The 21969-nt window shown below is 40.1% G+C and overlaps 1 protein-coding gene across 7 annotated transcripts; it reads left to right on the top strand.

The window, feature by feature from the left end:
* Nucleotides 1–8662: 8662 nt before the first annotated feature.
* Nucleotides 8663–18870, top strand: PATZ1 (POZ/BTB and AT hook containing zinc finger 1). 7 transcript variants are annotated; one of them, XM_075215208.1, is made up of 7 exons: nucleotides 8663–8831; nucleotides 9675–10857; nucleotides 12980–13043; nucleotides 13427–13486; nucleotides 14972–15143; nucleotides 16905–17042; nucleotides 17930–18870. In XM_075215208.1, the coding sequence occupies exons 2-7, from the start codon at nucleotides 9686–9688 to the stop codon at nucleotides 18451–18453; spliced, it is 2130 nt and encodes a 709-aa protein (XP_075071309.1). In that variant the 5' UTR covers nucleotides 8663–8831; nucleotides 9675–9685; the 3' UTR covers nucleotides 18454–18870. The 7 variants fall into 7 exon arrangements, with proteins under 7 accessions (XP_075071309.1, XP_075071306.1, XP_075071316.1 ...); XM_075215205.1 differs by having other exon boundaries at nucleotides 8663–8858; XM_075215215.1 differs by having other exon boundaries at nucleotides 8663–8872.
* The last annotated feature ends 3099 nt before the right edge of the window (nucleotides 18871–21969 follow it).

Genomic DNA, 21969 nt, shown 5'->3' with positions numbered 1-21969 from the left:
TCATCCATGCTCTTTCTAAAAGGTTCACTTCTGTCAAGCTCAACTATGATGTGGGGAACTGCTGGCCACTATCCTGGCTTTTACTGAGTGGAGGCACCTTCTAGAGGGGCCAGATTCCCTTTCTCACTCATCAATGACCACAAGAACCTGCAGTATATTCAGAGGGCCAAGAGGTTGAACTCTCAACAGGCACGTTTCCTAACCCAGTTCAACTTCATTATAACATGGTGCCACAGACACTATCTTCCAGGCTCTTGATGTCCCTGTCAAGACAACACCACCATTCTGGTGGTAGTGGATCACTTCACAACCTTGAAGAAATGCCACCAGCACACAAACTATCCCAAATCTTCACCAAGGAGGTCTTCCGGCTGCATGGACTTCCCTTGGAGATAGTATCGGGACTGGACAATGCGCTCGGTAGGCGATAGTGTGGCTCCACATGAACAACACTCTGAAGATGTTCTTGTTCAAACTGGGGCCTAGATACATTGGTCCATACCCAATCAGAGGATAAGTCCAGTAGCGTACAGGCTACAGTTCCACTTTTCTTTTGGATTCATCTGGTGTTCTACATTCCCTGTCTGAAACCAGTGTAGATGGATCCGTTTCCTAGACAAGCGGTCGTTCTTCTCCCGCAGTGGAGGTAGAGACACCAAGAATATATGATTCAGTTGATCCTGGCTCTCCCAGATCTGGAAGAAGAATGCAGTACCTGGTCCTGACACAGCTCTTGGATTAAGTCATTCAATGCTCACACTCCTGCACTGCTCATCAAATTTTTCAGGCTACAAACACTTTCTCTCAATTTCTGTAATCAGCACTCTGCTAAGAACATCAATCTAGCTAGTCATTTCCTCTGGACTACGGCACAGCTTTCCCTACTCTGCAATCCTCCCATGTGTACAGCAAGAGGCAGCGCCCCCTATGTGAACTAAGCAGCATGTTTTGGGTGCCAGTGTAATGACAGTAGTTTCTCTTGTGTTTGAGAGTTGTTTTTTTTACATATTATTGATGCCTAATAGTGAATGTATTGGTTGCACCCATGTTTTTATCCATTTCTTTTATGCGCAAGTGTGTGTGTGTGTGTGTGTGTGTGACGTGTGCCTGGTGTAAGCCAGGTGAATACGCTACTAGTGCCAACCTGCACAGTTCTTAAGATGCATACAGCTCAGCAAATGTGTGTAAATACACTATTTCTATATCCAGCTTTGTTTAGTGTAATTTACACCCATTTTGCAGCCAACTTTGCATCAGGCCCTTGGAGTCTGTGGCCAGAATATAGAGCACAGACTTTTACATTACTAGCATTCTGAACAATCAGATATTGCTTATGTGCAGGAAACACATTTTGTTTTATTAAGCAAAGCCCCATTGTTTTGAAATGTTGGATAGCCTAATTACAGCAATTATAGTAAAAATAAATCTAGAGGTGCTTGTATTGTTATGAACAAACATGTCTCTTACACATTTGCCAATATTCATCTTCCTAATGAAAATCATGTTCCATGCCAAAAGCCATATTTGATAAATTAGAGAATTTTATTGAAGGAGTCTTAGGGGTATATTTACTAAACTGCAGATTTGAAAAAGTGTAGATGTCATAGCAACTAATCATATCCTAGTTATAATTTATTTAGTACATTCTACAACATGACAGCTAGAATCTGATTGAATCTGATAGGCAACATCTCCACTTTTTCAAACCTGCAGTTTAGTAAATATAGCCCTTAATCTCAGTGGGTGACTTTCTCTAGATCCATAAATCCAATGATCCTACCAAAACGCAAATCTATCTCAGTAGCAACTCTACAGTGTATAACTTCTACACACGCTTCAGTTGCGGTGCAAGTTGTGTACCATACAGTAAAATATCTCCATCCACATCAGTCTTATATGAGAATTGAATAGTTATTCTTGCACATCACACCATAAATCTATTACAGAGCACACTTCCATCCATCACTTGGACAGACTACAGCCTGACTTATGTAGAAACTAGGCTGTTGGAGGTTATACCTTGGTCATCCTGGTAATGGAAATGAAAGCATTTTTTGTTGATAGACCAAATTAGGAGCCTATCATAAAACAATTCAGACAAGAAAGCTTGAAACTCTTAAAAGACATTCAAACCATAGAATGGTCACACAAACAACATTAGTACAAAATAGTTTGACAAAACTTTCATGCTCCATACCTAAAGAGGGCATTTCAAATGTGCAGCACATTTTTATATGTGGGTCAAAAAGTGCAGTAGTTCTTTAGTCAACACATTAAAAAAGCATTGCTTTAATACTTATATTACTTAAATATTTACAAAAAAAATGCTCAGGGTGTTCTACATTATTCATCCCGAAATATATCAAAATAATTTGAGAATTACTTGAAATTATATAATCTGTCTAATCCACTATGTGAGCTGGTATCCGAGGATAGAGCACATTTTTGACCAAATTCTATCTCTAGAAAGTGGTTATTCCTAAAGTTCTGAGTAAGCAAACCTATTGGATTTCCTTTTCATCAACAGGAGAAAGTTAGTAATAATTAAGATTCCTACTGAAAGTCCATTCCCGATCCACTAGATGTACAAGGATATAAAACTGTTGCCTTATATTGTCGTTCTGTCAAACTGCAAATAATTGTATGTTGCCATTGGGCTGTTCATTTGCGTCTTTTTTTATGTTATGTGTTTTTGTATTTTTATAAGGTTTGAAAATAAAAGGTTAAAAAAATAAAAGGAGAAAAAAGATTCCTAATGGAAGACATCAAGGACATCATGGTCTTACTAGTTTATACTAGAAAATCTTCATAAAGGAATTATCTCCTTTTATGCTATGTACTTTTAAAGTCATAGGCTTAGAGCACATATTTAGACCACAGGCTCTTATAACTCATATTGTTGTATTTTCCAGATCTAATACAGGAGATTCTCTAAAGATGTTCTGTTTACTGTCAATCTCCCTTCTTAATTTCGATTTTAAGATTTATGCCATATTATTATCCATCCAGTAAGAACCTGTAATCCCTAGTTTGGCACATCCCAATGAAATAGGATCTTTGGTTAATCTTTTTTTTTTCAGTTTTTCCCTGACATATCCTAAAATACAATCACAACTTAACTTAATCAAAGATCCTGTTGGCCAAAAAAATCTAACTTAAATGTAGCCTTATAGCAACCAAGCCTATCTGTCATGTGAATACTTTAAGAACACAAAGACAGAACGTTATTAAATGGCGCTTAATATAATAAAGTTGTAATGTTTATTGTATTAAAAGGATTGACCTACAAAAACACAAGTGCAAAATAGTTTATTAACCCTTTATTAGGCAAGCATTGAAAATGTAAAACAAAACATTATTTTCAGCATTGTATTCATACAAATCTACTGATCAGTATTGGAAATTCTGAAACAACTACTGTAAACACCCATTTAGATGTTGCTTGAGAGCACCTCTGCCAAGGAAAGGATACACATTTAAATGTTATTTAAAGTCATGTGCTTTGAGAACAACACTGCAAAGTAAAGGGTTAAAATAAACAGGAATAAAAATATAAACAGAAAACTCATGTACTTCTCATGTTCTGCTGCTTAGGAGAAGGCTATAAAATGAACACCTTCTCAGTATCAGACTGGCCCCTTCAATCTCTTCAAATTTCCCTTTCAACCCCATCCATGTAAGGTCAAGGGACTGAGTATGTTAAACTGTTTGTTAAGACTGCTTTTGATTGCCTGGTTGTTCACACACATTTTATTAATGAATTTTATAACTGAAAGTTGTGGTTTTATGCACATTTATATATGACACACAACTATGGCAAATTATTTGGTAATTATTTGTATCGAGCTGCAAGTTTCCGGCGGGTTTAAAAAGTGGAGATGTTGCCTATAGCAACCAATCAGATTCTAGTTATTTAGTTCATTCTACAAAATGATAGCTAGAATATGGATGGTTGCTATTGGCAACACCGCTCTTCAAACCTGCAGCTTGATACATTTACCCCTTGATCTCTCTCTTTTCCTGAAAAAACTGACATCCATGCTTGACACATGTAGCTAGTGTCTCTGATTAGAACTATATACAGTGGTCTTCTCAAATATGGATTAAGAAAGGTATTGCTTTTATGCAGTTTCTCTATAGGAGATAACATAGAGACCTGGGGAAGATCCTCAACCATTGTCCTCTGTAGGCACACCATCTGGGCTGGGCATAAACCATAGATGACATGCTGGTCTTATCTGGGTTCCAGGCCTCTCTGCTTATAAACATTCCTTTATGCGGCAGGATCCAGGCCAGTTATATTCAACATCCATTAACCTCCTGGTTACTGGTTTACTTACCTACAGTTACCTCACAGGTACTCATATTATTTTCAAACTCCTGATTATGCCATAATCACGACACCATGGAATCTACATCAACTTTCTTATCACTCACATTCAGGGATATCAGAGGCATTTTATAAATGCAGACTTGTGTGCAAAAGTAATCATTGGGCCCCCTTTCCCCTGTCAAAAACATTTTTTTTCAAACCTTTGTACCTCATCAGCACGGCCACCAAGAGAGATTTTGGGCCCCAATACAGCAACTAATTGGGGCCCCTTCCATAGCTCCTGAAGGGCGCATGGTCAAATCAGGTTGGGGGCTCCTCCCACTACACAGGCATGTGAGCACCCCCCCCCCCCGCCCCCCAGACATGCCAGAGCCCCTGTACTTTGTATCTGCTCTCCCCCTCTTGGCACCTCTGCCCATCAGATCAAGATATGAAGTAGTGCTGCTGCTTGCCTGACTAAACAGCTTCTTCCCAGCAATAGTTGCCCCTAATGGTTTGCATGGATGGTCTGCAACACTGCATGGCTGGTCAGTGCTATCCAGTGTTAGTGACTATGGGTACAAACCCACTGTGAAATTTAAGTGTTACTCCAGTCCACTCCCATGTGTCATTGTTCAGATGCATTCAGCACAGTTATTGCAGCTGCAAAGTATAGGATCATAGCACAGTCTGTACCTACTTACACTTGTTTCATATGCTTACTTAACTAAAAATACAACAAGTAACATTTAGCCATAAACAAACGTAGACAGTGAACTTCCCATCATCACATGATCATTGTCTGGCGTTTGTCTCAGAGCGAACATCAGTTACCAATCTATCCTGCAACAGAGTACTCTGGAACATATTGTGTTCCTTTGAAAAGGGGCTTCTATACATGAAGAAGTCGTGAAACGGTTCCAGGGTTTTTATCATCTCAAGTGATTTTGCCTTAACAGTTAACAAACATGTAAATGCAACTTGTCTGTGGCACATTTTATGTGGTTTAATAGTGTCAGCAGGATGTCATGCTCAAATGATCACGTCTTTGCTTACAATAATTTAAAAAACATTATATGTAAAAAGATTTTTCTTGAAACTGTGGTCATATAATCAAAATCTATAGTGTGCTTTAAAGAAACACAAAAAAAATCACAGGGAAATAGCATGCTCAATGGAACACGTTATTTGTGAACATGTTGATTTCAAACTGGGCTTCCTAGATATATTTGGTCTACATACAAACCTTGGAAAGGTGGATTTCTTTAATGAGAAAATTGCAAGTTGGTTCAGGATATCTAATTCCTTACAGCTCCAGTGTGCCCGGGAGAGAGCATAAAAAAACAGAGCAAACTGTGTGCAAATACTTTGCCTTGGCTTGTGCTCCTGGGAGATTACATTCCTACATCACTGCTCCCCTGCCTCCTGGGATTGAGCAGAACACAGTATTAGTGAAGGCTTTTGCAGACAGTATGCTCTGTTTTCTTATGCTCTCTCCTGGGGACAAAAATGTTTTATTTTTATTTATTTTTTATACATAGTGCAAAAATGTAAATAAATAAATTGGTCCTGATTCATGTTTGGACGTAAGTTCGTTCACATGCCGTATCTGAGTAAAATACCTCTGCGCATGCTCATAAACTGACCTTCTGTCAATTAACGCAACTGCGTATCTGATCACATAGGTCCTGAGTCATTAAGGAGAGCAAAGCATAAAAAAAGAGAAACTTTGCACCTGGGCAAAACCATGTTGCATTGGAGGGGGATGTAAATTTAAAATGTGTTATAATTCAGGTAGGGAATGTCCTAGATCAACTTTAAATTTCAGTGTAAACATAAAGCTATCAAGTATTTGTGTGCTAGATGAAAAACAGCCAGTATTTACTTATTTGCAAAATAATAAACTAATTTGCACCTCTTGCAGTGTAACATGGCTTGTCCCAGAGAACATTTACTCCTTTTTTTGCCTTACTTTCCTTAATGACTTAGGCCCATAGTCTTTGTTAGGAAAAGTGCATGTATTCGTGCCGCTAACTAACACAGAATGTGTGTAAACAAGTAAGATAGATAGACCATAACTATTAATTGTATGTAAAGTACGCATTAAGAAAACATCCTAATTTATGTATTTGATATAAAAAATATATTTCTTTTTAAACCAACCCTATATTTATTATTGATTATACTGTTAATCTAATTGGTTGCTATAGGCAACATCTCCACTTTTTCAAACCCGCAGTTTAGTAAATATACCCCCTAATCTTGTTTACAATCATCCTTGTTTTTCATTCAGTTAGGCTAGTTTGTTGTTTCTTTTCTCCCAATACATTAACTTTATTTATTTTTTATATAGTGCCTACATATTAGTCAATGTTTTACAAAGAATAATTATTCACATCAGTTTCTGCTCCAGCGAAGCTCACAATCTATATTACCAATATAAATATAAATATGGGGAGAACATACAAACTTCACACAGATAAGGCCCTGGTCTGATTTGAAACCCATAACTCCAACACTGTGAGGCAGCAATGCTAATCGCTGTGCCCATGAATTTGTGATTTACTTAGGCCTGGGGCTGAGCAGTGTATGCATTTTATGTTTGCAAAAAAATAATACTCCAATACACCAGAAAGTTGTCATATATGTTCCATTATTGTGAAAATGAAACACTGACAAATAAGATTTAACCACAACATATATGCATATACACAGCTCTTACTAAAAATTAGTGTTGCTATATAAATAGATGATGATGATGACATATCTCCAGGGCCATAACTAGGGCTGTGCGACTGGCCAGGGCGCAACGCTGAATGGGGGTACAATTTAGGAATATTTTAGGTTCATTTGGTTAAAATTGAGGGCTAGGGGGGTGGCATTTGTCTTTCTTGCCCCAGGCGCTAGAATTCTAAGTTACGGCTCTGCATGTCTCTCCAATTATTTGAATCGGATAAAAGGAAAAAATAAACGCAAATAACAGAATGGATAGAAAAAACCTTCTACTTATTAACCATTTATTTGTAGGGCACCACAATGCACTACAGCACCGGACAGGAGGAAAAACAGAGTGTTCAATGGATCACTACTGTACTAATAGTACAATAATTATGTACACCCAGGAAATTAAAGCAGAAAGATCACCAAGACTAATTGTTTGATTAGTAAAAAAAAAAAAGTAAAAGTAAAGCCAAGTTTGATTACAAGCAAAACATATGTTTTCGCTTACATGGTAAATTATTGTCCACTTCTTGAATTATACGTTTTTAGCGTGGCATCACACAGGTGATTCCAACAACAGCACCCTTCCAGTTAGACAAGTGCAGTTTTTCATACCGCTCACATCGCTCCAAGCTGACACATTAATGTAAAGGGGGAATGCTCTTACCCCGTCACATGGGAGTGATTAATATCTGAAGACCCTGCATGCAATGATTTCTACGCCTGTAACAGAAAATGAGCATTTTCTATTCACTTCAAGGTATCAGCACGAATGCTTTTCTAGCTGGAAAATCTCTAGTGTTCAAACTGCTTGTGTGACACCATCCTTTACGCCTTTCATGTATGTTTTTGCAAGTTAATCATTTTCAGGTTTGTGTATCTATTTGTTTGAAAGATTGAAATATTTTAAGATGAATGACTTCAAGACAAAAACTGTTATTTTTGCAAGACTGAACTAAAATAATAATTCTCAGTTCAGTTTAGAGATCCAAGAACTGGAATACTTATTACCAGATAATCCAATGAATTGGGAGCAAGTTTTGCCTGAGACTAACCTAGGGGTGACTGGCTTTCATGAAATGCCACTAACTATATGGCACCCCAGGGTTACTCAGTGCACATATATTCATATTGTATTAGCTACACATTTAGATAGTACATATGGTATATTATTGAGAATATATGGTTACATTACAGATTGAGAAATATATTTGAATAGCCAAGGCAGCATATGGCTGCTATAATGTATCACACTGGCAATATTTTGGTTATTAGTACAATATATATATATATATATATATATATATATATATATATATATATATATATATATATATATATATGAATGTTTTCATTACAGTAGATTATAGACGACGAACATTATTTTAGGGGCTACCTCCAGGCATGAAATAGCATTTGATGTTTTGCGAGGGGGCAGAGTGCTGTGTATATCAGCACACCATGGATGCAGATCACCTTGTGTCCATAGTGTATATGCATATTATTCCGGGAGGGGTGAAAGTGGGGGGGTCGGCATGTGCGGGGTCTCTTAGTCTGCTTACAGGGGCGGGGGGAGTGCTCACAGGGAGGGGGGGACCGGGGGGCGGACACAGATTCTCAGCCCGGGGGGGGATCAGACACAAAGAGGCTGCGGAGGATCCGGTCAGAGCTGCCCCAGTGTCCGGTGCGGGGGGGGGTCCCGGTGTCCGGGGAGGAGAGGCGGAGAGGAGAGCACTACAGCACACCGAGAGTCACACCGGAGCCCCAGAAACCACCGGCCCGCGCAGCGCGCACCCGCGTAAGGGCAAGGGGAGGGGCCACGCGGGTACGCGCACTCAGGTGACATCACCCCAATATATAACACGAGTCCCCCACATAGACCCCTTAATAATAAACCTTCTGCTGGTCCCTTGTTATTCAGGCCTCACTATACGCCCTGTACCTCCCACCTCTTTCCCGCCCCCCAAACACTTCAGTCTTGTATGTGTTCCCCCCTCAAATTCACAGCACACAACCAATCTCTACTCACTCTGCAATTGTGCAATTCATATTCCTCACGACACTGTTCTTTCCCTACAGTAGTTAGGTAAACCCCCTTTGTGCCCCTCTTTTATAATAATATAGTGGGACATCCATTGCTTTTCACTCTTCATGCCAATGACAACTGTGCCCACTGGTTTCTGCCAAGATGCAAACATCTGTTTTCTGCCAAGATGCAAACATTTGTACTTCATCTGTTTCTTGTAAATATAGTTCACTTATTAACCTCCCAACACATCATCACAGTGATATGGAACTCCAACAACTGTATTTCATTTTTGTAAATGGATGGAACAATATACTGTATTAGCATATTGTACTATATTAGCCTACTTTTTAACATCTGTAACAGAAATACCAGCTTGTTATGTTTAACTTTTCAAATTGTGGTTGACCTGTTAGTAGCTCACTTGTACTGTATAACTATATAGAACAGCTATCTGTAATTATAAGGACATTGAAGCACTGAATGTGGGTATCTTACTACCCGTTTCCGAGTATTAGATACTCTTAACATCACTAAAACATTCTTTTATCACCATCATCTGTCTCAAGCAGTTTTAAATGACCTTATTGCAGTAGTCTCTACTACCTCTCTTAGGTCTCAATTACATGCCTTTGGATCCACATCCCGCCAGTATGGAGCGTTTGTCAGAGGCCTGTGGGCCATCATACTACACATACCAGGTGAGCCAGCACAGCTCAGATGTTCTCAATCAACTGAACCAGCAACGCAAGAGTGGGGGACGCTTTTGTGATGTAGTTCTACGTGTTGGTGAAGATAGCTTTCCGGCCCACCGTGCTGTTTTGGCAGCCTGTAGTCAGTACTTTGAGTCTGTGCTTGGAGAGGCAGAGGGGCCAACGCCACGGGAGCTTGAGATGCACACCATCAGCTCCAAGGTTTTCGGGGACATTTTGGACTTTGCATATACTGCTCGCATCATTATCCGACTGGAGAGTTTTCCAGAGCTTATGACAGCTGCCAAGTTTTTGCTGATGCGCTCAGTTATTGACATTTGTCAGGAGGTCATTAAGCAATCCAATGTACAAATCCTTGTGCCCCCTACACGACCAGAACTCATGCTTTTTAGATCAGGAGCTTCTGACCTTGGCTTTCCATTAGACATGACCAATGGGACTGTGATGAGTGGCTCAGGCATTGCAGGGTCATTAGGGGAAGAGGAAGAAGACTCTGTACGCCCAGGACCAGCTGTGCCAAGTCAGGCTTCTCTTCTAGCTCTTGGAGGAACTTCACAAATTCTTCCCTCTCAATACCAAGTGGGAGTACAAGGACTTGGTTCAAAGCGAGGCCGCGGGAGGCCGAGAAAGCCCAGTGTATTAGACTCTGTGCTGTTTGGAGCAGTGGGTGGCTTGCGGGATGTAGGGGTGCTTCCTTGTGGCCTTTGTGATAAGGTCTTCACAGATCCCTTACGACTGCGCCAGCATGAGGCACAGCATGGAGTCACCAGCCTGCAACTGGGATATGGTGACCTTCAAACACAACGTCTAGGAGAAAATGGCTTAGCCCAAGAGGAACCAGGCACCCCTAGAAAGAGAAATAGAGCGAGGAAACAGGTAGCTTGTGATCTGTGTGGAAAGATCTTTCGGGATGTGTACCACCTGAACAGGCACAAGCTGTCTCACTCTGGAGAGAAGCCATACTCTTGTCCTGTGTGTGGACTGCGGTTCAAACGGAAAGACCGAATGTCGTACCATGTTCGCTCACATGATGGCTCTGTAGGGAAACCCTACATCTGCCAAAGCTGTGGAAAAGGATTTTCTAGGTGAGTGCAGCCTAACATAGAGTTTTAGGGAGCATGTGCACACAAGGCTTTTACTTATTGGGATGATTTACAGTAGATTGAGCGATGGTAAAGGTTAGCAGGACATGTTTCACAATACTTACAACAAATATAGAGATGCAGACTCAAAGTGCACTGTTCTGTGTGGTTTGTAAATCCTTAAATGCGTCTATTTTCACATGTCTTTTAGTTATATATTGAACACACCCTACTACAACTTTAACTTCACACATTATCCTTTTGGGCTCATTTTATGTTTTTCATCTATGTAATTAAATCATGTGGTAGAGTTGTTTCCTTTCCTTGGATACGACACAGAGCTGCTCTCGTGTTACATTTGTATCCAATGCAGAGCGCATAGCAGAGAACTGAAAAATCATGTGTAACCATGGAAATAAGACGCTTTGCCTGATGATATAAATACATGGCTGAAAAGCTCAGGGAAAAGCATATAATAGGATATGGTTCAATTTGGGTAATTGCTTTTTAGAAGCATGGGCATAGATCTAATGACAAGTCATGAACAGGAGTATGTGCAGTGAGAGCTTCTGTGTTATGTAGCTCGCTGGTATACCTAGGCAAAATTATAGCATATGAAATGAATAACGAGATTTGAACAGTGACTTAAAAAGTTATACATGTGGTATATTAAATACTTTAAGTAAGGTTTACTTTCACTACAAAAAACAAGGGTTTGGAGTAGTATGTGTAGCATTCATTTCAGAAACATGCATTGGTGAAAAGATTTGCAGTTTTTCATGATAACTCTCCACTAGGTGGCATGATTTTGTTAAAATGTATAGGTCAAACAATTTGCCTACTCTAGGCTATTATTGTGGCAGTTCATATTCACAAGGGAACAAGCTTCTTCAAACAGAACAACTTCCCATAGTTTAATTCAACATACATAGAAAATAAAGCAAAAACAAATACAGATTTCGAATAATGTTATTTTTTTGATTTGCAATTGCCATTAAAAGCTACATAAATTTTCTCCCCAAACAGCTGTTGTACTTTGCAGTAACTTGAATTGCACATTTTCCAAGCAAATAGGACACTAGGAGATGATAATGACTACTTCTAGTATAGAAAGCAATAGAAACATGTATTTATGTGTAGTAGTAGGAGAGATCAGAGAGGAGATCTGGTTATAAGTAAGCTGCTATCGACAAACTGCATTCTATAAGCTATAGAGTGCAGTTCTTTTTTCCCCTGGGGGCGAGGGTAGTTTCCTGTTACTTATGTCTACATGTCCCTTGCAATATAACTTGTTCGCATACAAAATATTATTCGTTCCCCCCCCCCCCCGTTTTCAATTGCCCATGGGACGCCATCTCAGAACGTGTGCACCAAGGGCCCCCCACCCAAATGGAGGATTGCAGACTGTTCTCAGTGATTGGTCCAAATGATTTAGGGAGGGGTGCCAGAAGAACTACAAAGGCAGACTCTCCTCCCCCACCAGGAAAATGTGGAGTGCACCCTCCCCCCTGTAAAGGAGAGGGAGAGATAGGGGAGGGTGTTAGAGGCAGCAACTAAGCATGTGTGGATATGCGAGGAAAGAGAAACAGTGCAGAAATGCCCACACAATGCACACCTTATGTAGACTTTAATTGATCTGTTTATGATTATATATCTAAGCATAAAGCACACACAGATATAACACAATTGCTCACATTTTTTGACCACAGCATTTTTATACAGGGTTTCGACTGCAGCTAAGATGGGTAGACATTCACTCTGATTTACTAATCTCATTAAATGTCGATGACAATACCATTCTCGAATTATATTTTTGTTTGTCACGTTTTGTTTTCATTAATATAGCTTGTACTGAACCTATCAGTCCTTATTGCTGACTGCATGCTACAGATTACTGCACATTTACAGCATGTCATTAAATGACCCTATTCGTTTTGTATACCATGTCTCCCTCCCCGTGGTGTATTTTGCCATGTGCGTCCTTTTCTCGCTTTCTGTATTTATGGGGTGATTTTATTTTTCTCTCCAATAAGTGCACTTTACTTTAGGGTATTTTCTCTCACTGTGTAATGATCTCTGCCTCAATCTATCACTTAATTTCTGTGTAATGCACTTTCCTCCACAGGCCGGACCACCTCAATGGACATATAAAACAAGTTCACACATCAGAGAGACCCCACAAGTGTGAGGTATGGAAGAGGAATAAGGGAAGGGGGACTGGTAGTTACAATAGTGTGAGAGTGAAAGAATGTCAGAGACTTATCCTGTGTGACTTAAAGCACCAGTCCCACTTTAAAGTGACTATTTCTGCAGTCTGTTATTAATATACTATTATCCATTTCCTGTATCTTCCAATCCAGTGTGAGCAAGAGTCACAAGAATTAAGCAGAACCGCATTTGCTTTGAAATTGCATTCATGTCTTACTGGTAGTAATTAATAATAATGCTTTCATGTCCCCTGCTGAGATAACAGTGATCTGCTGATCAGGGCGTGATAAAGTTTTGAAAATCACCTTTCTCCTATTGGAAGGGCCCACAAAAATGATTTTACACCCATTTTTTTCCAAACTAGAAAACTGCAGAAGGATTTCCCAGTCAAGTGCGCAGTGAGCAGGAGAGAGGAGGAGGACAGGTAATCCAACATGAAAAGAAAAGCGAAAACAAATACTTTTCGGACCAAGGAAGCGGGACTGGTGATTTAATGGGCCTGAGTAACACGAGAGTCTCTAGGCCTGTGTGTCTGTTTGAATGCACTCCATGGTATGTCTCTGAGTATATCCCCATATCGGTAACTCCCTGTCCACGTGTGTATAAAAGCTGATGGAATCACCTTCCCCTACCTAGCATGGTCTATTCCAATAGCCTCACCAGGTTTCATAGAATAACATAGGAAGCGGTTCACCTATGGTATACATGAATGTCTGTGTGTGACGGCTGCAGTGCACAGATGCTGGTGTGCCTATGTAAATGTGTAAGTAGGGTACATTTTTGTTTTAAACCCTTTCATGTCTGGAGGCGATTTTACACTCATTGACCAGACCTGTTTTTACAGTGAGTTAATAATATTTCATTCAATTCTCGGTCCACTCAAGCAGTGTATACATAACTACAAGTCAAGATGAAAGCAGTCACAGGACTGGAATAGGTGAAATGATTATTATTTGTTAAATAAACAATTTAAGTTCTGTGAGTGCCTCCATCCGTTCAATAGACTCAGAAGCGCTGTTCAGTCTGAGTTTTAAGTATAATCTTAAATGGAAGTGTGCGCAGGAGCACATCGCACAATGCTCCTATGGCACTTCATGGTTAGTTACACCCCCTTCCCCCCCCTTAGTCTGTTCAACACTTCCATTATAATATGCACCCGGTATACATAAAGATCATAAAGATATTGTTGTATCATGTTGACATTTTTCTTCTTCATTTTAGATAGGGGAAAAACATGCATTAATAATAACAACATTTACTTTAATACTTCCAATAATTATGAAACTAGAACAATTGCAGGAAATGACAGCACAATTTACTAGTCTACTTATACTTAATCTGAGTGTTAGAATACCAAATACTGAGGCAGCTATAAGGCCAGTAATTGGTGTACATTTTTTTAGCCACCAATTAAGTTCATCAGAATATTTCTTGCCGCCATGACAGGCTGTCTTGTGGATTCAGGTACAATACTGCTGCTAGTCCACATTCAGCATGGAGTAACACCATCCAGCTAAATTCCATTCATGTGGTATTCCATGCATAGATCTATAACAGGTACAAATATAGAAACAGACTGATAATGGCATAAAACAAAAAGAATTAACATTTGCGCGGCTCCACTGCATTTTTCTGTACAAATACATAAATTACCATTTATGTATTTGTAAGAGGATTTGTTCACCATACAACCAAGTACATATTTTATTCTGTTTGCCATTGTGCAGTTACTTATGTAACTATGTATGTGTAGGGATTTTTATCTATGTGCAGCATAATTAAGAACAAGTTCTGCGTCAGATAACTTCCTGTAAGCTGCTATTGCAAACAAAAGACAACGGAATAAAAACGCACCTTGTGATCCTCCTGAAATCATTTTGACATACAATTTATATGCCTCTACTTTCAGACATGTAATGCTTCCTTTGCCACACGTGACCGGTTGCGTTCACACTTGGCATGTCATGAGGACAAGGTACCATGTCAGGTGTGTGGGAAATACCTACGTGCTGCCTATATGGCCGATCATCTGAAGAAACACAGCGAGGGACCCAGCAACTTCTGTACCATCTGTAACCGAGGTAATAGAAGGGTAGATCCACTGCAACCAGCTATGTCCAAGACAGGGGTCACTCGTAGAACAAAGGTGTTGTTATTGTCCTTCATTGAGACCAACAGCATTAAAATGTTGTAGAATGTGACCTGATCAGACTTACAAAAAATGAGGGACAGGATGAGTGCAGGAGTGCGTTTGTGCTGCGTGGAATGTGTGCGTATGATGCATGGGGTATAGCCGTTAAAACGGATTTGGCTGGGATCATGATAGTAACACAATGTAATGTACATTATTAATGTTCCTCTGTGTTAGTGGTTACTAGAACCAAGGAATAGTTTCAGCTTACTAGTTGTGGGTAAATTGCCTACAACCTCTGAAGAAAGCAAGTGAAGAGACACAAATGATATAGAATAGATTCAGATTTTACTTAAGCTGGCCACACACATATAATTGGTCAGCCAACTTTGAAGAAACTGGCTTATCCTTGTAGAGTGTGTGGCCACATACATTGTTACCTCTAAGATGAGGAGTCTGCATATGAAAGAGTTAAGAATTTAATCTAATGAGAACTTCACCTAGAAGGCTAATCTGCTGTTTAATGCAAAGGTGCATTAGGGATTTTTCCTAACAAATTCAGTTTTCAACACTTGTCATTTCAGATCACATAGCTTAAGAGGGAAGAATGACCCCATTCTAAACAATGAAAACTTGATTAGCTGGTTGGGTAGTGATGATACTGGCTGATTTGTAAGTGAAAGGGGTGTGCTTAAGCAACAATAAATCGAACTAGGGCATTCTTGATATATGGAGGGAGCGTGTGTTCATAAAATTTCAAATCTGTGATTTTCACCCTCGGTGTATAATCAGATCTGATCATTTGCAATCTATGCACGATCTGATTGCAATTTGTGTGACCATCTTTATATTAGGCTAAAATTGAGCAAAGTATTTAAGGTCAGGGACAGTCATTTAGTAAGCTCTAAAAGAGGACAATATATAATCTAATATGTGGATCACAAGATCATGAACAAGGAGTCTGAGTGAGTATTACAGACCACAGAACAATGGGTCAGTGATCTGTCTTAGGTCAGGAAAGCAGTTGGTAAGTTAAGCAAATCTTGTTTCAAAAAAACTTGATGAACCTTGTGCAATTCGGAAGATAACTTATGAGCACTTCATATTTGGGATGAGGAAAAGTTTCTCTGTAGTCATGAAGCATTACACAAGTAAGCATTATTGTGGCCAGAAGATAGTCAGCAAGGTCATTATTATTTTGTAGGAAACAGCAGTAACTCATCAGAAGCCAAGGAGTTGTCCTGGAATACACAGCTTACCAGTGATATAGTACCTAGCAGTTACTAGATCAGGGGGTACATTTACTAAACTGCTGGTTTGAAAAAGTGGAGATGTTGCCTGTAGCAACCAATCAGATTCTAGCTATCATTAATTTAGTACGTTCTACAAAATGACAGCTAGAATCTGATTGGTTGCTATAGGCAACATCTCCACTTTTACAAACCCGCAGTTTAGTAATTATACCCCCAGTAGAAGTGTAGTGAACAGGCACCATATCATTAGACAGTACAGGTTACTTTGCAGTATTTAATATATCAGGAAACAGACAGGTTTTGGTATATTAGGCGTAACTAGTTATTCAGCATTGTACGAGGGCAGTGTGTGTGTGTGTATAGTAACTGAATGAACAGTGTGTGGATATGTCAGTGATGACTGGGATCAGCTGTAGGTCTGTCTGTGGCAGCGTCTTACCTGCTTTTATCTTGTTTAGGTTTCTCCTCTGCCTCATACTTAAAGGTCCATGTAAAAACACATCATGGCGCCCTCCTCAGCGCGGGCCCTCACCGGCCGGAGTCCGTCCAAAATGGTGCAGCGCTGTTCCACTGTGTCCGGACCTGTGGCGTGAAAGGCAAGCGTTGCACAGCCGGCTGTCCGTGCAGAGGGGGGCGCAACTGTGAGCTAGAATGGGTTGTTAGGTGCTTGTTACATTACCAGTGGAAGCGCTAAACATTGGGTACTAATGATACTGATGAATTTCTGAACAACTAATACATATAGACATAACCAGTATGTGCAGAGTACCACACTGCCTGCACAAACAACATCTCTGATTTGGGGAAATGAGAGGCTCCTTCATGGGTATATCAATGACACACTCACCGAAAATGTTGATGCCCAGCCTCTGAAGGGGCAGTGGATACATGTGGCTTTCTCACAGTTTAGGAGCAAATACAGGTGCAGCGAAATCACGGGTATGCAGAAATATATATAGGATTTAGAAAACGTACCCAAATGAGCACTGTTGGAAATAATATAGTAACAAATTTGGGAGACCTTATTATTTTACAGTATATCTGCACAATGGCTGAGAGTTGAAGACATCAATAACTGATGCCCCTATTACATCTTTGCAAATAATTATAAACAACAATCTCAAGCACATATTTAGTGACTTATCTAATGACAAAGAAACACTTTACCTCAAATGGAACTACAGAATATTTAAAGGTTCACGCCATATAAAAGCAACCTAAAAGTTCCAAAGGAGACAGAATTGTTGGGTCATGCCACATGTATGAACACATGTTTTCTGGCACTCTGTATTTGATTTAGTCAGGTATGATTTCATTTTTGGATTTTCTCTGCAAACACAAGGTAGATTGTTACTGGTTCTAGAGTTCAGGGTACCACATAATAACCCGATAGGGGCAGGTGGCCTGGAATTGGCTTTGCAGGGCTCATTGCATGAACATAACATGGCAGGCCTTATTGTCACTATTTTCTCTTATTATGCAGAGGGGGAGAAATGTCAGCACGGAGAACAGGAGAGTTCCGATTCCTATGGTGACCTGTCGGATGGAAGTGACCTGAAATCCCCAGAGAAGCAGAGTTCTAATGGATCGTATGCAGCTTGTGACTTGGTGATTCCCAAGAAAATTGAGGCAGAACCAGAGAAACGATATCCCTGTTCAGAGTGCGGCAGCTTCTTTCGCTCAAAGGCCTATCTCAACAAGCACATCCAGAAAGTGCATGCCAGGCCATTGGGGCCAGGGCTCGGGGATTTAGGAGCAGCTCTAGGCCCAGCACTTGGCCCTGCCCTGGGACCCACATTGGGTCCTGCTCTTGGGCCCTCTCTTGGCCCGACTCTTGGGGCGTCTCTTGGGCCAGCCTTAGGGTCTGCCTTGGCATCACCTTTCTCCCCACAACAGAATATGTCCCTTTTGGAGTCATTTGGTTTCCAAATTGTGCAGTCTGCTTTTGCTTCTTCTCTTGTGGAACCTGACGTAGAACAGCAGGGGTTAGGGAGTGAAGGGAAATAAGAGGTAACAGTGATTTCATTCATAACAAATATGGAGGAGAAGGAAAATGGTAGTGCAAATAAGGGGAATTCATGTGAAAAGCATAATCAGAGCCCCAAAAAAGCACTATAAAGCATTGGAATACCTAGGGAGCTGGGTGTGAATGTGAAGTGAATGCAATTAAGCTGACGTGCGAGAAACCACCAGACCAAGAAACCACAAGACCAAGAAAGAGCCCACCCAGCTTTTTCTATAAACCTGTCCTCTGTACACTAAGCTCTGAAATGTACGACACCTCCTGAACTGATGGGGTTATTGTGTCTTAGTGGGGGCACATAATGGACAGTTTCTATGTGAATGTTTTGTACTCTCCTGGAAGCTTAATTCCTAACCTGCGCAAAGCTGGTCACACATTGTAATAAACAGATTCACATGTGATTCCTCACAAGCTATAATGTGATGCTTTTACACACACACACACAATCTGAAATGAGAGTTTGAGTATTTTTTTTAGAATCACGATAAATGTTTTTTTGCTTTCAGACTGGTAACAACACATTTGGTTATGTTAGATAAAAGTAGCAGTGTTCATACCAAGACAAAATGTAACTTGAGGTTCACAGATGAACAGTTGCAAGATAGAAAATGAGTTTTATTTTAAACAGCTGAAATGAATAGTCGGTTTCTTGCTGGCTGAAGATCCCTAGGGCTAGATTTACTAAGCTGTGGGTTTGAAAAAGTGGGGATGTTGCCTATAGCAACCAATCAGATTCTAGCTGTCATTTTGTAGAATGTACTAAATAAATGATAACTAGAATCTGATTGGTTGCTATAGGCAACATCCCCACTTTTCAAACCCGCAGTTTAGTAAATCTAGCCCCTAATATTCATTGCCCTGCAGGTTCAGCCGGGGCCCTGCAGAATTTTAGGGCCCTCTGAGTGTTTACACCAATCTCTGGACAGAAAGTGACATAACTTCTACATGGTACAACTTTACATAAGCATATTTTAGATCTTATCGGCTTGAAAATATTAAACATTGTATAGGTTTAATAACCCTTTCGCTTGACTAATTACTATTTTTAATCTAATAAGACTCATTAGGTCTTATTTCTGGCAGATATAGAGAATTCCAGGGTCAAACAATTGAAACTGAAAATAATTTTCCGGAAGATAACAATTGAAAACCTACATCAAATCAACCATAAATTAACTACAGGGTAAGCAATGGAAAGGTTATGGAATGGCCTTCACATGGCGCAGCCTTGAGAAAAGGACAGTGTGTAAAAATTCCCAAAAGCAATAATAGAAAGCTTTAGCTGGCTATATAATCACATTTTGCATGTGCCATAATTGCTGGGGGGGGGGGTTATTTTGGATCTGTAAGCAAATATTTAGTAATTACAGCAACAACTGAAGAATGATGTATAATGTACCATGTAGAGGTCATGTCAGCATCTGCCCTAACACACTGCAATTCTGGCAGCCAGTAAGTGGCCACAAATCTTAAGAATGTATGAACTCAAAGAGACAATTGACTAAACATTATAACATACAATTTGTCCAGCTGTGCAGAAATTTTTGAATATAATTGTAATTTCATTGTTAAGCAGAATTTCTGTTGAAAAAGAGATGTCCCCCTGCCCATGTCTACCACAGAAGGGGCCGCCACTTAAAGATGGCAGGAATGTGGGAATCCTAGGAGATACACTGAAGGCTGAACCTAACTAGATGACCATAGGTCCTGCTTTCAGTGTCACTTCTGGTTTAACATCTTCTGAACTTAAATCTTGTTGGCTGCGGTCCACCAGCCATTTAGAGAGGACTATCTGGTGTTTCATCGCAGACGTTTATGTATCAGTGTTTTGCACCATTTTACTGACCAAGGAGCTGTCATCACTGTCTCATTAATTGTGAAAAACATTTCGCTATGTGAAAGAAAGTTTTCAAAACTGACGATACCCAGGCCCGTGAAGCATAATACTGCATCGAAGAACCTTGTCTAGGTTATTGTTAAACTAGTGATTTGGGAGTTGCTCTATTCTGTGTGTATAAAATACTATTTGCTCTATTTCTTTGATTATTGACTGTTACTTCACACTGAAGTTTTATTGAATCCTCTCTCCTAGTATCACAAGCATTCCATTTATACCAGGGCAGTCCAGTTTTATCTACCTAGCCCCCTATTTATGTAGCACTGTATATGCACGATCAATTTCAATCCTCATTGCAAAGATGAAGATTGAAATATCGTACATATTTATTAACAATCTTCAACAGGAACAGCAGTCATGCAAAACTGCTGTTCCTGGGAATATCCCTCTCCTATTTTTCCTGTGGTCACTATCGCAAAGTGTCCACCTTTGCAATAGTGACCAGAGGGGAGAGCAGTAAGATGCGGTGAGGGATCCGAACATCCCTCTATCGCAATGCTCTGCCCATATGGCCCTGCCCATAGCCATCTATGGGGACTTCTATATATTTCGGGGGGGAAATGCAAGGCAGCAGATATCTATGATCTGTAGAAATTTACAAGTTAGCGCTCTCTATATTGAGGTATTGCAGCTCCTATATTAAAAAGGTAAAAATCAACAAAGACAGGGAGCGCAAATGATATGAACAGACATATACACAAATGTTTATACTCTTTTCCGCAGTGATAGTTCCAAGATTGCTTCCCTCACTTTCCCTGTATCTTACCCTACTCCTTGGTAATCTCGTGGGTCCGGAGGTAAAGGAACCAGGTGAATCCTCCCGGGATACTGTCCACACACGTCCCCTGCTTGTTCCGGTGAGCGCTGTGTAGACTCCCTCTGACGGCGGTTCCTGTCACTACAGTAAGCTGAATGTGTCAAAAAGCAGACTGATCAACGCGTTTCGTCCGATGTGGACTTTCTCAAGATCTTGTGTGGACAGTATCCCGGGAGGATTCACCTGGTTCCTTTACCTCCGGACCCACGAGATTACCAAGGAGTAGGGTAAGATACAGGGAAAGTGAGGGAAGCAATCTTGGAACTATCACTGCGGAAAAGAGTATAAACATTTGTGTATATGTCTGTTCATATCATTTGCGCTCCCTGTCTTTGTAGATATCTATGATCTGCTTAGATGCACTGATAATAAATGTGCATCGGTACCCTGTTTTCGGAGGAATTTATTGCCAAAAATCATTAATAAATAGGCCCCTTAGAATTCAGACTCCTGATAAACTCAGACATACTGAAGTAATGGCAGAGCTATGAAGTAGCTATTGGAGAAATTAAATAAATGGAGCTGAGTAGACCCTTCTATCATGGTGTAGCCTAATTTTATTTTAAAAGTATGAACTATAGCAATTACTCATGTATCCCTGCATGATCAGTCAATTACCCCTTCCCTCTTATTTACATTTATCAAACTGATCATAAAACACATCTGTCTTGGCTGGTTTCTACCTTTTGTAGTGTTCAGTGGAAATGAACATTGCTGCACTGAGTATTTTGCTTATATTGTAGCTTTGAATGTAGAGTATCTATGGGTCATACTAGTGTGAGTGGT

The sequence above is a fragment of the Mixophyes fleayi genome, chromosome 1, assembly GCF_038048845.1.
Source record: "Mixophyes fleayi isolate aMixFle1 chromosome 1, aMixFle1.hap1, whole genome shotgun sequence".
Lineage (NCBI taxonomy): Eukaryota > Metazoa > Chordata > Amphibia > Anura > Limnodynastidae > Mixophyes > Mixophyes fleayi.
Note: the sequence above shows the minus strand (reverse complement) of the source record. Positions and strands in the feature narration are given on the sequence as shown.

Excerpts from the sequence above, each read along its gene's own strand:
- PATZ1 (XM_075215208.1), top strand. The coding sequence starts at position 9,686 with ATGCCTTTGGATCCACATCCCGCCAGTATGGAGCGTTTGTCAGAGGCC. Across the intron at positions 13,044-13,426 it reads AGAGACCCCACAAGTGTGAG|AAAACTGCAGAAGGATTTCC; the intron begins GTATGGAAGAGG and ends TTTCCAAACTAG. Across the intron at positions 17,043-17,929 it reads CCGGACCTGTGGCGTGAAAG|AGGGGGAGAAATGTCAGCAC; the intron begins GCAAGCGTTGCA and ends CTTATTATGCAG.